The 17,140-nt window shown below is 49.6% G+C and overlaps 1 protein-coding gene across 3 annotated transcripts in view; it reads left to right on the top strand.

Annotated features, from left to right (window-relative positions):
- The first annotated feature begins 713 nt into the window (after window positions 1-713).
- ITGB4 (integrin subunit beta 4) overlaps window positions 714-17,140 on the top strand; it is a 55,475-nt gene continuing 39,048 nt past the window's right edge. For all 3 annotated transcript variants that reach the window (XM_050919109.1, XM_050919108.1, XM_050919112.1), the window contains exons 1-6: window positions 714-1,208; window positions 12,980-13,074; window positions 13,553-13,635; window positions 14,911-15,012; window positions 16,288-16,492; window positions 16,998-17,094. In XM_050919109.1, the coding sequence (XP_050775066.1) occupies window positions 1,204-1,208; window positions 12,980-13,074; window positions 13,553-13,635; window positions 14,911-15,012; window positions 16,288-16,492; window positions 16,998-17,094 (587 nt within the window). In that variant the 5' untranslated portion in view covers window positions 714-1,203. The remainder of the gene's footprint in view (window positions 1,209-12,979; window positions 13,075-13,552; window positions 13,636-14,910; window positions 15,013-16,287; window positions 16,493-16,997; window positions 17,095-17,140) is intronic.

The following is a 17,140-nucleotide window of genomic DNA, read 5'->3' as shown; positions in this document are numbered from 1 at the left end:
AATGTTGCACCTGGAACCCTGGTTATAGTGGTAGCGCCTATGAGGTCTGAGGGCTTTTTCTCCCATTCAGAGCGCAAATGGAGGAGGCTGACCATTAATTATTGTCAGCCAGACATGGAAAGAGACAGGGTGGGTGGGGAAGGAGTGGTGGTTGTCCCTGCTGGAACCTGACCTATTTTTTGTTTTTTTGCAGGGATTGTGCCGGAACCTAGGGTGACCAGATGTCCCGATTTTATAGGGACGGTCCCGATATTTGGGGCTTTTTCTTATATAGGCTGCTATTACCTCCCACCCCGGTCCCAATTTTTCACACTTACTGTCTGGTCACCTGAATTCTGCAATACAATATTATCTCAGCTTGTCCAGCATAGGAAGTCTGGAGGAAAAGATCCTACCAGACAGAAGGGACTGCAGAGTGGAGAGTGGGGAATTCAAAACAATCTAGAACCAGCCCCTGGGTGCTGCAAAGCTGTAAGCCCTGGATGGCACACTCAGCACTGAAATAAGCGCCTGGCTTTGTGCTCAGCGGGTTTCTAAAGCAAAGGCTGAGACACAGGCCCCCCTCCCTCTCCAAACAATCCCTTCTGTAAATCTTTGTTGGTGAAGTGTAACTGGGCTGGGCTGTGTCTCAGCTCCCAGCCCTTTTCCTGTGGGTGGGTGTTCGTGTGGACAGGGAGGAGAGAGAGAGTGCCTAGCTGCCCTCGCTGTTCTTGCCCATACAGGTGTGCATAAACTGAAGGAATGCCAGACTGAGTCACGGGTGCCTCCCTCTCCCTCTACCTGAGCTGCAATAAAACTGTCCCTTTCTGGAAAAAGGATCCCACTACAGCTATCCTCACCTCATCCTCTCTCCTCCTCCCCTTACACCGCTGGGGAGAGAGACAGGCAGAGGGAGTAACTCCTAAGAGAAAGAGGAGGAAAAGGAGTCAATATTTGATCCAAGGGGACAGAGATCCCTGCAAAGGTATATCAAGTTCATGAGCTGCCTGCCCACCCTGTGGATTTAAACTTGACAACTGAATGGAAAAGAGAGAAAGGGGACCAAAACAATCAAATAAACAGGCTAAGTGTGGAAGTCTGCTGGTGGCAGTGAAGCAGTGAAATTCCCCGTTTGCCTTCAGAAGAATTTCTTGGCTTGCTGTGTGGGTGACTGCTATTTGGATTGTTGCAGAGGATTTGGACTTTGAATCAGACGCAGCACTAATGAGGTTTGTGGAATTAATGTATCTGTGTTCTTTAGTGTGGCGCTTGCTTTAATTTTTTTGCTAGCAAAGGGGAGCAGTTAAATGAAGCACAGGGCTTCTCTCACAGGTAGGCACAGGACAGACTGAGGTGGATTGCTTATTGTATGTCTCTCTTTTTTGTTTTTTTAAAACTCTGTGTAGTTTCATTCCTTTGTGCTGCTTGGAAAGGGCACTGGTTGATCAGACAGGTTTGTTTTGCAGAGCTGTGCAGTTGTTTGGGGGGAAAGGGGCTACCTTGTTAAAATATGTAAAGTGCTGTGTTATATACACCCACGCGCGCGCACACACCAGCAATGATGTCTGAGCTGTGGATTAGCAAAAGTTGTCCCAGGTTTCTAAGGTTTGCTCTCTTCATTCCACTGCTTTCTTGCCAGGGAAAGATGAACTGTGCCAGGAGAGAGGGCATAGGGAACTTGCAGCTAAGATGGCCCAAGGTGTTCAGAGCTGCAGGTTGGGTTTAGCCTATTATAAACACAGGGACCATTTTGCAAAATGTGGATCTATGCCCGAAGTTTGAGGTTCAGCCAGTTAGAAAAGGGCCAACTATGAAATCCGGGTTCAGAATAAGGGAGTTTGGTCTCTTCTGACCTGCAGATAGTGCTCTGCTTTTTCTTGCTGGCAAATCTGGCGTAGAGTGTGCACAAGAGAAGGAATAAAGGATGGGGAGGGGCGGTGAATGGGGGGGTAAGGGAGTCAGCATGCATGTGTTGGGGACAGGATAAGGGGAATAAAGTGTGTTGAGGGGAGATAAAAGGGGCAGTGGAGGATTAGAGGACAGGAGGGGGCCCTGTGTCTGGCAGTTGGAGGATAAGGGGCTGTGGGGGAAGGGGAGCAGGGAAAAGCGTGGGGATTTGTGGACATAGGGTGACCAGATAGCAAGTGTGAAAAATCAGGACAGAGGGTGGGGGATAATAGGCACCTATGTAAGAAAAAGTCCCAAATATCAGGACTGTCCCTATAAAATTGGGACATCTGGTCACCCTATGTGGACATGGGGCTATATCAGAATTCTGAATGCTGGTATCAGCACAGACAAGATTTGCAGTGCTCTACTACAGATGCTCACCTCAGCAAAATTGTCTCCTAGCGGCTGGGCCCCTTTGTGGGGAGGCGACTGGGAGGAGCGGGACACTAGAGTGAATGTGGTTCTCCCAATGGGCAGTCAGTACACGCTGACCCAGCTGGACAGGGGCATTCCCCATGGTGTAACATTAGCACTGGAGGGAACAGGATACCCCAGGGCATTGCTAATGAGCTATGGAGCATTTCACTGAACAGTATGAACCCTGCCCAGCTCAGCCTGGATTAAAAGTTGTTCCCACCTACTGGATATTTGGTGGCTCCTCCCTATGTTTTGCACTGGACTGTAAGATGGAGGCAAGGGCCGTCTTGTGGAGCATATTTGTACAGTGCCTAGCACGATGGGGCCTGGATCTTGGGAGTTCCTGCAGCGGGGGCCGGAATCACATTACTATAGATGGCAAACGTTTGTGTCTCACACACTGGAGGGGTATTTTGGGGGGATCTCTCTCCTAACTTGCGAATTTTGTGGGTTAGTAACAGAGAGTTCTGGTTCCTCTGCCTTGCGGGGACTTTCTGCATGTAGCTGCATGGGGGGAGGGGGGAGCTGATGAGTCCACAGTCACATTGCTCCATCATCCTGCAGTCCTACTGTTCAGGGAAGGGCTTAGCCTGAACTGAGGCAGCTATGCTTCCAGCCGAAGAGCAGCTTGCTCCTGCTCCATGGCCTGCAGAGGAGCAGGCCCAAGGGTTGGCGGGTGTCCCCAGTGCTAGCGTGGCTAGGCTGCCTTCATTATTAGTATGTATTGTGACAGTGCCTAGGAGCCCCAATCATGGATTAGGACACATTGTGTTAAACACAATACAAACACATGACAAATTGCAAGTGTGATGTGCTGCATCTCATTGCGTGGTCAAACACAAACTTATTTTAGGGAGTTATACCTGGAGCCATGTGCCGTTGGAAAGGGCATTTGGCTTTGGTTTGAAATGGTGTCTCTGACTGGCCCCATTGCTTGTGCGAGTGTGTGTGTGAACACAAGAGTAATCTGACCCAGTATGGCCAGTGGTGAATCTAGCCCAGTATCCTGTCTTCCAGCAGTGGCCAGTGCCGGATACTTCAGAGGGAATGAACAGAGCAGAGCAATTACTGAGTGATCCGTCCCCTGCTGTCCAGTCCCAGCTTCTGGCAGTCAGAGGTTTAGGGATACCTGGAGCATGGAGTTGTGTCCCTGACCATCTTGGCTAATAGCCATTGATGGACCTATCCTCCGTGAACTTATCTAATTCTTTTTTGAGCCCAGTTATAATTTTGATATTCACAACATCATCTGGCAATGAGTTCCACAGGTTGACTGTGTGTTGTGTGAAGAAATACTTCCTTATGTTTGTTTTAAACCTGCTGCCTATTAATTTAATTGGATAACCTCTAGTGTTTGTGTTATGTGAAGGGGTACCTAACACTTCCCCCGTTCATCCACACCATTCGTGATTTTTTAGACCTCTATCATATCCCGCACTTTTCTAAACTGAGTAGTCCCAGGCTTTTTAATCTCTTCTCATCTGGAAGCTGTTCCATACCACTGATCCTTTGCGTTGCCCTTCTCTGTACTTTTTCCAATTCTAATATATCTTTTTGGGGATGGGGCAACCAGAACTGTACATAGTATTCAACATGTGGGCGTACCATGGATTTATATAGTGCATTATGATATTGTCCTAATTGTTTCTAACATTCTGTTCACTTTTTTGACTTCTGCTGCACACTGAGCAGAAGTTTTCAAAGGACTATCCACAATGACTCCAAGATCTTTCTTGAGTGGTAACAGCTACTTTAGACATGTATAGTTGATATAATATTTTCTTATTACTTTGCACTTATCAACATTGAATTTAATCTGCCATTTTGCTGCCCAGTGACCCAGTTTTTTGAGATCCCTCTGTAACTCTTGGCAGTCAACTTTGGACTTAACTATCTTGAGTAATTTTGTATTGTATGCAGACTTTGCCACCTCGATGGTTATCCCCTTCCAGATCATTTATGAATATGTTGAACAGCACTGGTCCCAGTACAGATCCTCCAGGGGGCCCGCTGTTTACTTCTCTCCACAGTGAAAACTGACCATTTACTCCTACCCTCTGTTTCCTGTCTTTTAATCAGTTACTGATCCATGAGAGGACCTTCCCTCTTGTTCCATGACAGCTTATTTGCTTAAGAGGCAAATACACTATATCAACTGAATCACCCTTGTCCATGTGCTTGCTAACATTTTCAGAATGCTACGATTGGTGAGGCTTAATTTCCCTTTACAAAAGCCTTGTTGACGACTCCTCAACATAAGTTCATCTATGTCTGACCATTCTGTTTTTCACTGTGATAAGTATATTGGGAAGTAATGAACAGATTTCGTTTGCATTACCAAAGAGCTTTGCAGACTTGTGCCTGGGTAGAATCTAGATTTGCCAATTTTAGTTGGACGTGTTCCTGCAGGTTTCGATAATCTTTAATTAAAGATTAATCTTTAACTCCTGGAGACACCAGGACAATCCTGGAGGGTTGGCAACCTTAGTAGAATCTCTATCGGATATGTTCACAGAGTATTTGAATCCAGGTGGCTGTGTTTGTGTAAGGGATTATAGGCATGCAAGGAGCCTGCCGCTCCCACTTGAGGCTTGGACAGGAAATTCAGTTTGGACCCTGCTGCCAAACCACTCTACAGGAGTGAGGCATTTCGAGAGGGAAAAATTAAAGCTGCTGTGGCGTGTTCTGGGATATTCAGACTGAGGGGTCAGATTCTGCTGTCAGTGACCCGCGTTGCCCTTTTCCTTGTGAAGAGAGGATTTCTCTCACCTCCCCAGCTGCCTGAGGATGGTCTTGGGGTTTCTAAGCACCTAGCTGCATTTATGGCTGCAGGAGTAGTGCTGTCCGAACTCCTTGCCAGCCGCTGCCAGGGAGCGGCAGCTCTGTGAGGCTGAGTAGAATAATGCACTAAGTACTGGACAAGGAGTGGGCAGTTCTGATGCTGGGGTCGTGACAACGATGAGATGTTGGCTTGCCCCAGGGGCAGGAGAGGCTGTGCAAAAGAACCACACTTTCCTGGGAGGGGCCCTTTCCAATTAAGGATTTACTGTGCTCATAAGTGGGGGGGGAATGACTCAATTTGCACATATGGATGTTGGGGCATCCCAGCAGGAGCGCTTTGAACATCCGCCATAAAGCACTTCAAAGGGCAGTTGAGCGCATCGCTTTAAAGGGTCAGATCATCCGGGAAAACTCTGTGAAATTGGGGGAGATTCACCTAGGGGAGCAAGGAGATTCGCTCCCATTTGGACTGGCTGAGCAGAAGGCAGCATTGATGTTCGCTATTCAGAGAGGGAAGGGTGGTCGGGTGCTGGAGGCACCGGGCTTGGGCATGTGTGAGATCTGGGCTCAGTTCCTGGCTCTGCCACAGGCTCCCTGTGTGACCCAGGACACATCTGCATCTCATAAAATGGGGCTGGTGTTTCCTTCCTCTGTCTTGTCTGTTCGGATTGTCAGCCCTTCAGGGCAGGGCCTGTCTCCCACCGGTGTCTGTGCAGCAGCTAGCCCAATGTGTCCTGTTAGCAGATCTTACCACACGTGCTGCAACGATCACACTTTAGTGCTTCTGTAGCAGTGCAAAAGAGCCACGCGCTTTGCACCCAAACTGCCCTCCTGCGTGCTGTTGCCTCCAGCTCCTGGCTGAGACAGTGATCCGAGAGGGCTTGGGGTTAGGAAGAGGGCTATTTCTTACTAGTGCCTGTCGAACCTCAGAAATAGGGGTAGTATTCTGGCAAGCGGCCCCTCATCGGCAGCGAGGACTGAGATGCTGGAGGAGACGCTGTGGAAATTCCTGTTGTCTAGCAGCCCAACAGGGCCCTCATAGACAGAGACTGGGCCTGAGGGGAAACCTGAGCACACTGAGTCCTTTCATATCTCATGAGTGTGGAGCACAACAAAAGGCTGCTGTGTCCCAAATGCTCTGCAGTTCTAGCCCCGCTGGGATAAGTGCTCAGCTCACACCAGAACACGCTTCTAACAGCTGGACCCTTCTCTCCTGACTCCAAAGGTTCCCCCCAATGCATGGGGCTGCCTCTGTGCAGACTATGAATTCTTGATCTTTCCCACTCAGTTTTTCCTCTTCCCTTTTGTCCATGTTCCTTTGCTCCCATCAGGTTCCATCTCAGTCTAGAAACAGCTGTCGCCTCTGCCAGTTTAGTATGGCAGAGCAGCCCAAGCAGGTGGAGTCTTCCTCTCAGTGGCTGGCCCTTGGTGTGACCCCTGAATGTTACCACAGCTGAGAACCTGGCACCTCTGTAGTTGTATCTGTCCTGGGTGAGCCTACCATGTGCCTCCGCCTGGCTGGGCTCAGCTTGCCCTCCCTGGCTATATCGTCTGGCCCCAGCTGTTCAACTCCAGAAGCTGTGCAGGCAGCAAGGTGCCTGGGTTTAAGACTCTGCCTCACACCTGGGCTCTGGCCAAAGCTCCTGGCCAAGGGGGAGCTTGGAAAAGTGACAAATTGCAGCAGAATCCTGGCTCTCCAAACCTCTTCTCCAGTGTCTCTCCTTACTCCAGTGCTTCCCGATTTGTCAACCATCTTTGCCCTGGCGCAGGCCGTTCGGATAATCAGGAACCCACTGCCAAACTTACCAGAGAAAATGCCTTGCACCTGGAGTTTTATATCCAAAACCCAATTGGATCAAAATCCTGGTCGCGTGGAAACCGCTGGGAGCTTTTCCCACGGCCTTCAGTGGGGTCAGAATTTCACACTCCTGTTAACCCATTTTCTTCTAGCGCCCACTGCCTAAGGGTGCTGTCTGCTGACAGATGGACAGACAGATACACAGACATCTATAACCTTGCTCATCACCATGTGGCTTCCATGTTCTGTTATATTGTTGGTCCCTTTCTAAAGCAGACCCAGTGGCAATGTGGGGTGGGGGAAAGGTAGAGGAGGAAAGCATCAGGGTTTCTGGGGTCATAACCCTGGTCAGATAAACTGTAACTGTGTCTTTAGGAATTTACACTTCTATTCTGCACTTTGGCAGATTCTGCTTTTTGATTTAGAGGATTGCATTAGTGCAACTGCTACAGGCAGCAGAGATCCAGTTACTATACCTACTGCTAAGAGACAGAAAACAAAGAGTAGAATTAAATGTTCGTGTTCATCAAGGTTCCCTACGAGGTCTAATGTTTAATCCATTTATTAATTATTTGGAAAGGAGGGTGAGCAGTGAGATGGAAAACTCTGCAGGTGTCACAAAGCTAGCTTTGTTCGTCATGGCCAGAGAAAACTGGCAGGAACTTCACAGGAGGGACCTCCCCCAGCTAGGAGAATGGACAAAGTGCTGGCAAATGAAGTTAACTGTTAAATGCAAAGTAATGCACCTTGAAGGGAAACATTTAAACTACTCCAACACCTTACCGGTTCTAAATTAACTGTCAACCAAAGAAAGGGACCTGGGCAGAATAGGTGAGAAGGTATAGACATCCCAGTGAAGATCTCCCTCAATGTACAGCTGCACTCCTAGAAGGCAAATTGTCAGTGTGTAGAAGGATCTGAAATATGTACAGTACTCATCCCCCCCATCTCAAAAAGGATATGGCAGAACTGGAGACAGTTCAGAAAAGGGTGATAGGAATGATACAGGGCTTGGAAAAACTCTCCTCTGACTAGAAATTGAGATTGTTACTTTAGAAAGAGGATGAAGAAGTGGAGACATGATGACAGTGTATGAAATAATGAATGCTTTAGAGACATTAGTTCAGGAGTTTAGTTCTCCCAGTCTTATATCACAAGAACAAGTGGCATTCAATGAAATTTAAAAGTGACAAATTTCCAAACCAATAAAAACAAAATGTTTTTTCACACAACACACAAACTAAGTGTGGAATTTGTTGTCACAGGATGTTCTTGAAGCCAAAAAATTAGCTCTATTCAAAGAGGGGCTGGACATTTATAGGGATAAGAATATCCGGAGTTCATGCTAATAAATCCTGCAAGGGATATTAAACCTTATGCGCCAGGGTTTAACCCAATCTCTATTCAGGATTAGCATGAAACCTAACCTGGGGGACAGATTATCCCACATCTGTCTAATGCAAGGTTTCTTGCACCTTCCTCTGAAGCATTGAGTGCTGGCCACTGTCAGAGGCTGGATACTGGACTAGATGAACTTCAGGTTTGATCCAGTCTAGCAATTCTTAGGGGACTTATTGAGATATGATGCCTTCCTAGGACATCAGTCTTCAAGCACCTCTGTCTAGCTCTTGCGCACGTATTAATACGTCATCGGTCTGTGCCCCTATTCATGATACACTTCACGTTTGTTGGGAGGAGGAGCTCCCCTTTCCAGCCAGGGCTGCACACATGGACCTTTCTTCCATTAAAACTGTCCTGGAACCCAGATGTAGCATCCTGTCAGGTTACGCCTAACCCATCCCACTAGCTGGTGCAGCCATATTGGTTCAGGAAAGGTACAAGGAGCAGACTCCGGCCAAGACTTTAAGGTGGCTCAGGTGAGGCACCCACATACTTTTAAAAGGATTTGCATAGAGTGGCTGCTCCTTTCTCATACTCTTTGTCTAGCTTGCCTATTCAAGCTGTAACCTCTTCAGGGCAGGGACTATGTCTTATAGTGTATGTGCACCACCTAGGATAAACAAGCCCTGATTGCAGTTGGGAATTTCTACTGCTACAGTAATACAACTTGTATATGGGCATTCGTATTCCCATTTTACAGATGGAGAAATTGAAGCATAGAGATAATTAATACCCATCTCCTATCTAATACTTTTCATCAGTAGCTCTCAAAGCACTTCACAAAGGAGGTCGGTGTCATTATTCCCCTTTTACAAGTGGGGAAACTGGGACACAGAGGCAAAATGACTTGCTCCAGGTCACCTAGCAGGCCAATAGCAAATCTGGGAATAGAACCCAGGTCTCCTGAATCCCAGTCCAGTACTCTAGCTACACAACCCTTCTTGAAGTGACATGCCTAAAATTGCAACATGAGTTAATGGCAGAGTCAGAATTAAGATCCCAGGTCTCTGGGCTCCCAGCCTGGTGCCCTGCCTGCTGCACCCTCTTGCGTCCCCTGTGCTGGAACTGGCCAGAGCTACTTCTTTCCTAAGCTGCACCTTTAGAAAAGGGAGAAACCAAGAGCGTAACAGACCACGTGTCTGCTAGTGAGTGCAGGGAGAATAAACTCTAACAAAACTTTCCCACTGAAAAATGTTCACTTCCTCGCAGGGGTTTGGAGCCGTTTTCACTGGCTAAGAGGAAATGTGAGACAAAAGGAGAATTCAAAACACTCCAGGGTTGTTAAGACACAGTCATCTCCTGCCTTTAACTCCTGCTCTCCCTCTCCGTGCACTGGGTGTGAGTTTGTCGGGGTTCTGAAATGGTCTGACCTGTTGTTGGGCAGCTGTGAACCTTCTTGGCAGGCCTGGAGTGTGTTTGGGTTGTTTCCCCCAGGGTAGGGCCGTCTCTAGATTTTTTGCCACCCCAAGCAACAAAAAAAAAAACAACCTCCGGGAGCGCAACTGAAAGAATTCCGGAATGCTGCCCCTGAAATTGTGCCACCCTAAGCACGTGCTTGGCTTGCTGGAGCCTAGAGCCGGCCCTGCCCCAGGGTGTCCCTACGTTGATCTGATCATGTGGTGCTCCGGACAGGGCTGAGCACTGGACCTACTCAGCAACGTCTAGGGCAGCTAGGCGAGAAGTGCTAGCGGGAAAAGTGGGAGATCCAGCACGCCTCATTACGTGTATGACAGTCGTGCCTGGAGACCCCATTTGAGTCAGAGACCCGTTACACTAGGTGCAGTACAAAAACCTAGTGAGAGACCAGTCCCTGCCCTGAAGAGCGCACTGTCAACGAGGTTCTTACTGACACACACTAGCCATGCCGGGAATTACTGTCCATGTTCCCTGGTCTGTTGCATGGCAACATCGCTGTTAAAATGGGGCTGGATTTTATTGTCTTTTATCTAACCGCTCACCACGACTTGATGGCAGACTGTGCCCAAGGCACTGAATAGCACATGGTGACTCAAACTCTCCCCTACTGGTTCTTTCCTCTAAACAATTGAAGTACCCTCCCATCCTCTGGAGCTCTATACATAACTGAGCTTGGCATGCCAACGCTGGTGCTGGTGTGACATAGCGGGCATCACATGCAGGGTCTTCACAACGGCTATGGACTCTCTGGACGCATGGTGGAGTGGGCTTTGCTGAGTGCCGGCAGTGCCAGTGCAGGGAGGTTTACTTCTGTGCTTTCTCCTGCTGGCTTGGGAAGAGAGCCCATCCTTTGGGTCTCAATTGTGGCTGGTGTTTCAAGGCATTTTTATAGCCTTTCTATGGTGTTTCCCTGCCTCTCGTTATGATCATGTCATCAGGACTGGGACTCAGGAGGACAGGAAGCAGCTCATGGGAAAGGGAGACTTTCCCCAGTTCAGAACCATTCCTGCTCAATCGTAATTGGAAACTGTTACTATCTGGTGCCAAATGAGATGGTTGTCTCAGTGCACCTGGCAAAAACTGGAGCTTTGCTGGCAGTGACAGCAGAAGCACCAAAGTCTGAATGGGGGCAGAGGTTGAAATATCCTCAGACTCTTTAGAGATGAGTGCTTGCAGGTCAGGGTGAAATGCACTGTCAGGGAGTCAAGGCAGGAGGCCACAGCTGTGAGTAACCAGAGGATATTGATCTCCACGGCTGTCAGCCTAGCATCTTCCACCAGCTCTAAATTCACATTAAACTACAGCCAGCATGATGGGTGGCTTGATGATAAATCAGTGGGACTGAACGTTTAAGCCAAGGCAGCAAGGTATGAACCCCGTACATCTTGTCATGTTATCCGGGCGCTCTAATGAAGGGTGCAGTGAGTCAACCTTGCACAGTGCCTGCATCCTCTAGCTGGAGGTGCTTTGGTACCTTACGCTAGACTTCGGCCTTGACTCTTTTAATTTTATTGCCTGCAAGAAACAATACAGGGAATCACAGTCCTCCTGGCAGAGGAGGCGTCTATAACAGAAAACAACTGCAACCACAAACTCCTACATGATCTGCAAAGCTGTAGTTTTGTCTCCTTTGCTTCCCTAGGGGTGCCACACCCCATGGGGAGCTCTATGCAGTAGCCAGAGACATCTAGTGGCTGACTAAAATATTGCAAGTTCATGCAGGGCCACAGGAAACAGGATTTAACAAAAAGAACAGGTGTACTTGTGGCACCTTAGAGACTAACAAATGTATTTCAGCATAAGCTTTCGTGAGCTACAGCTCACTTCTTCGGATGCATAGAATGGAACACACAGACAGGAGATATTTATACGTACAGAGAACATGGCTTTAACAAGTCAGTGTTTTGCAACTAGTTTGACTTCAGTGAGGTTGCAGCTTTGGAACAGACAGAGGGTGAAAGTTGCGCTTCACTGGCTCTCCAGGATGCAGACCGGTTCAATAGCCTGTCACGGGGCCAAACATCAGGGTTCACTGTGGAAGTCTGGCACTTGCCAGGGTGGTCGGTGCCATTCTGGAAATTCTTAGTACAAGAGAAAATAGCCAAAAGGAGGAATTTGGTACCTTGTTTTTCCTTCTCATCTCTCATTAGACCACTGGGTCCTGACCCCAGGAAAAGGAGGTATTTGCTCTGGCTGTGAGTCATGCAGGCTGACTGGCACTGGGCTCTTATTAGCCATGGCCTACCCTATTGTTGGTCCACAGGCTATGGAGGGATGGTGGAGACAGCGCTAGTGGCTTTTCCTCCTTAGTTGGGGCTGGAAGGCAGAGAACTGTAAGTGTTTGTAGCTCTGCTGAGAAGGGTGTGGAAGAACCAGCAGTTACTGGAGCCTTTAAAACACACAGTGACTCCTGAGAAAGGAGGATCTCTGTGAAGGGAGGAGTGGGCAGCTAAGAGAGGGGAAGGGAGATTGCTTGAGTCCGCTCCTGAGCAGAGACTGAGAATAGCTCTGCCAGAGCCAGGCAAGCCTTGTGCACACCTCCCCATACATCTCTGCCAGGGCACTTTGATCTCAAGCCCAGAGCCCCCATCTGTTTGTCCTGCCGCTCTGCTGATGTACCTCACACCAGACCTGCAGCACCCCCTGATATTACAGGGCTGGGCATTTTCCCTTTCAGAGACTGCTAACCAGACCTCATTGCTGCTAGGCATCGTTCTAGGGCCCCTTCTGGGCCCCAGTCCCAGAGCACAGCGTGTTCCTGGAGATGAGCGAGCCTGCCAGGGAAAAGTGACCCAATAAAATTTGTGCTGAACAGGGCAGTGGCTGCTGCCAGCATGAGGGCACTACGCACAGAGATGCCTTGGGATATTCAACCCATTTGCACAGATCACTGGCCACTTTAAAACTGAAACACCTGTTTGGGAAACTAAAGACCTTGCTTCATTCTCCTGTCCTTCAGTATCCCATGGGTTAATTCCAGTATAAAATCCCCCCCCACACACAAATACTCACACGCACACACACCTGTCTGTGTGGTGGTGGTGGAGGGTGTTCCTCCTTGTGGGGGCTGTGCCAATCACCCCATGTTGCGAACCTGTCTGGAGGTAGAGTCCTCTGCAGCCCAACAGCTCTTGGCTGTGATTGCTTGTGTGTTGGATGTGTTGCATGGGTTATCCCCAATATAAAACTCCACATACCCTCCAGGGGAGGTTGTAACATTGGCTGGTGCATTTCCAGGAGGAAGAGGATGGACATGCTGCTCCAAAGGACGTGGGCCGGGCTGCTCCTGTTGGTTATGGTCTGTGATGTATGCTTGTGCCAAAAAAACAGAAGTAAGTTCAGCTTTTCTGTCTCTCTCTCTCTCTCTCTCTCTCTCTCTCTCTCCTATTTGGTTATACTGCTGAAGTCTTGGCCCTGGGAGGTCTGGGGCACAGGCCTCTCCAGCTGCCTTCTCCTGGCCTGCTAAGCCAGCTGCCTTGTATCTTTTCCTATTCCAATCCCTCCTGAAATGCTGAATGTGTGGCAGAGCTTGTGAGTAGCACCCAGGTGTTCTGTCTGCTAGGCCCTGGCGCTATCCAAAACAATAGTTCTCCTAGTTCTTTTATGTGCACTTGCTCCATAGCTCGCTTTCGTTGGCTCTGTCTGACATACACACTGTCTCTGGTTTTGAGCCAGCTCCCACTAAATCTGCAATAAAGTTCTTATTGACTAGGAGCAGGCCCAGCCCCTCTGTTCGTGGCTCGCCCCTTCTCATTTTCCAAGGTCAGGCTGGCTTCTTCCGCTCTTGATGCATTCGATCTTGCCTCCTAGTTAATCGCTGCGTGGCCTCCAGAGCAAGAAGCTGCACAGAGTGTATCCGAGTGAGCAAGGACTGCTCCTACTGCATGGACGAGGTGAGCACTTCCCCTCCCAGGACCTTGTCACCCACAGTGTGATCACATGGCCTTTCACTAGAGAGAGGCCCCCGATCAGCATTCAAGAGAGGGAACCTGTGTTTAGATCCAGCTTCACGATTGAGCCCTCTCCTTCTAATTGGTTGGATCCCGGCTTTGGCAACATGGCTCTAGGCTGTCTCTGTCTGTCACTCACAGACAGTTTGGGGGTAATCCAAGGTTTTGGCTCAGGCCCATGTCTCTTTTGACCTGCCACCTCCTCAGTGCAGCCCTCTGCTCAGATTGCCGGAGAGCCTCCCTGCTAGGGAAGCTGTATAAGAGGCTCCTTTAGATTCTGCTTCCTCAAGAAATGGGTCCAAAGGGAAATGAACCTGACGGCAGTATAACCCAGGGAGGAGGTCAGTTTGTGGTGGGCTCAGAGCAGGGATCTCTGGCTGCTCAGGGATAGACACCAACTCCCAACTCTGGAGTGAGAGCAAGGGATGGGCATTTGGGTCTTGTGAGACGAGGGGTTGGGCCGTGACCAGACAAAACAATTGCCCCACTGCCTTCTGGTCCCCTGGCTCGCCAGTCCAATGGCACAAGTTACCACGGTGCAGATCTGCCAAGACGTGAGCCCAGTGGCAAGACAGCAAAAGCATTTCTTGCAGATCTGCCTTGGCAGGTAGCAGGGCTCCAGCCCCAGCAAGGTGAGGGGGGGCGCACAGGGTAAACCGCACCAAAGGTGCTGGCTCTATGTGGGAGAGAGGAAGGTGGGGGCAGAGAGAGGAGGGACTCAAGTGAACCAAGAATGCAGGAAATGAGGACCGGTGAGGAATTTGTAAGAGGGCTTTGTTGTAATTTCAGATTCGGATAGGCCTGATCCTTGGCTCAGTAGAGGGGGAGAGGGAGCAGAGAGGAAATGGGATGTAAAACACAGGTGGGTGAAGCACAGAGACTGCTAGCATAGACCCAATGTGGGAGAGGTGGAAGAATGAACAGGTGGGGGACTCCCTCTTTTCTATCTAAGATGACGTTTCAGTATCTGTTTTATGCTCTCCGGGGGGGGGGTGTCAGTGTTTGGAGGGGGAGAGGGCTGACTGGCTGAACACCCTGGTCTTCACAAATGGGACGGGAGCTGGGGCCTGCGCCGGAGAGGTGTCCAAGGGGCAGTCTCTCATGAAGCTGAAAAACCTGCCCAGGCGAGCCTTTTCCACTCCTGCCCACTCCCAGCCTGTCCTCATGGGGCTCTGTTTATTTCCTAACTCTGTGGTTTTTCCTCTCCTGGGGTCACAGACCTTCAAAGAATCCCGATGTGACCTTAAAGACAACCTGGTGAGCTATGGCTGCAGCGGGGCCAACATTGTGTACGTGAGTGGAGAGATGCTGGTGCAGCAGGTGAGCAAAGAGCACCTGAACCCTGGAGATAATCCACCAATGTTCTGCTCCTCATTTCCTTGATGAGCCTTTCGCTTGATTGCCTTTGGGCAGCTCTTCAAGGAGCATCAGCGTGTCCTGAACCTCACCTTCTAGTTGTTATAATCTGCTGAGAGAACCCCCTCCAGATTCCTAAATACTTCTTTGCAATTCCACACGGCTAGGCGAATGTAAATACCAGCAGCTATTGTTTACATAAGGCCCACTCAAAAACAGGATACGCCCTTTGCTAGCTGATTAACACACCCCATTCTCAAAGCCCTGCTGGTGAAACGGATACATGAACAAAAAGAGCCGCGCGTCAAGCTCTGTTAGAAATGCACGAAGGGCTAACTCTGGCATGGGTAATGTAATAACACAGCCTTTCACCTCTAGGGCGCCAGTCAGAATTTAGCCAAGGTTGACAGCTGAGTGGGTCAGAACATAGGGGAGGGGCAGGGAAATGTTGGGAAAATGTTCTTGATCTTTTTCTGCCCTATTGGAAACAACGATGTCAACATTTGACTCATGTGGCCCAACTCCAATTGACAGTTATTGATTGAAGCCCTGATGCTGTTTGGTAACCTACCGGAAATGAGTTTGGGATCACAGCACAGTTCCTTGTGGAAAGGGGTAATGGCCACATCCACCCTACCACAAAGGGCACCAAGGCCTCGTTGGCATGGAGAAACTGTGGCAACCTCTCCCTTCTGTTGCTCTCGGACAGTGTAGCTCCTCCAGCCCTAATGTAGGCCAGCTGTTGGTGCCCTAGCATGGTCTTCTCACCCTGCCCAATCAACTTGGCCTCTTTGGGGCTTCCCCTTGCCAACGCTGGTGCAGCTGGAGTGGGGTGGGCAATGGAAGGACCATCCTTCATGCTGACAGGGCAGCAGAATAAACTATTCTCAAAGCTCCCAGTCCTCAGGTAGGTTAAACACGTCCGGGCACAGTCAGCGAGGGCGTGTCCTTGGAAATTGCATGGATAAGAAGCAATCCACCTCAGTTAGCACAAAAATAAACAGACATCTCCAGCTGGGGGTTAACCCAGACTCACCTGGGTGCAGGAGTTTCCCACTGGCTTCAGTCCCACCATGTGTCCCCAGCAACTCTTCCCTTGAGCATGTGCAAGGGGAAGGAGAATGAAAGTTAACCCCTTGTTCACCAGACAACAGCTATTACCCCTGCTTCCCATTGCAAGCACCAGGGTGAATCTCCTCTGCTACTCCACTAACCCTTTTCTTCTCCCTCCTCTGGCAGAATTTTAGCCTCGACCTGTCTCTGAAGAAAACTCAGGTGTCCCCACAGCGGATGTTCATGCGGCTGAGAGCTGGTGAGGAGGCCAGCTTCAACATGGACGTCTTCCAGCCCCTCGAGAGCCCTGTGGATCTCTACATCCTTATGGACTTCTCCTACTCCATGTCTGACGACTTGAACAACCTCAAACAGATGGGCCAGAAGCTAGGTGAGGCCTGGAGCAAGGCATGCTAGGGGAGGAAGGGAAGCCAGGTCCCCCTACTGACAGCATGGGCAGAGAATCTCTACCCAGGGCAGGGAAGAGTAACACAACTGGCAGAGGGGTGTGTGCATCTGGCCACCAGGTGTTTGTCGTTGGCCCTCGCTGCTTAGTGATACACCTGGCTCTTTCTGGCCTGGGATCCCTCTCCCTACCCAAAGTGTTCCTTCTGGCCCTCGCTGCACTACAGGGGCCATCATGAGTCCCCTTTTCTAGTCTTGTACTAAGAAAAGCAGAAAACCAGTGTCCTAGAGAGCTGGTGTGTTCTGTGTGATGCCCAGTGACCCAGATGCTCTGTTCCCCTCATCCCATAAGCCCTTGCACTAGTGAGGAGCCTTACCCTGAGGCGTGGCATTCAGAACAGCTCCCTGTGAAGGTGATGGGAAAAGGGCTGTGGTCCACTGCAACTCTGCCAGTGCATCCCAGCTCACTGCTCTCCCTCCCTCCCTGCCAGCGGATTTCCTGCAAGACCTGACCTCCAATTACACCATCGGATTTGGCAAGTTCGTGGACAAAGTCTCGGCGCCACAAACAGACATGAGACCTGAGAAGTAAGTGAAGCTGAGAGGCCCGAATGGACGGACTTCGATGAAATTG

This window comes from Gopherus flavomarginatus, chromosome 12 (genome assembly GCF_025201925.1).
Source record: "Gopherus flavomarginatus isolate rGopFla2 chromosome 12, rGopFla2.mat.asm, whole genome shotgun sequence".
NCBI lineage: Eukaryota > Metazoa > Chordata > Testudines > Testudinidae > Gopherus > Gopherus flavomarginatus.
This window is presented reverse-complemented; position numbering and strand designations above follow the sequence as displayed.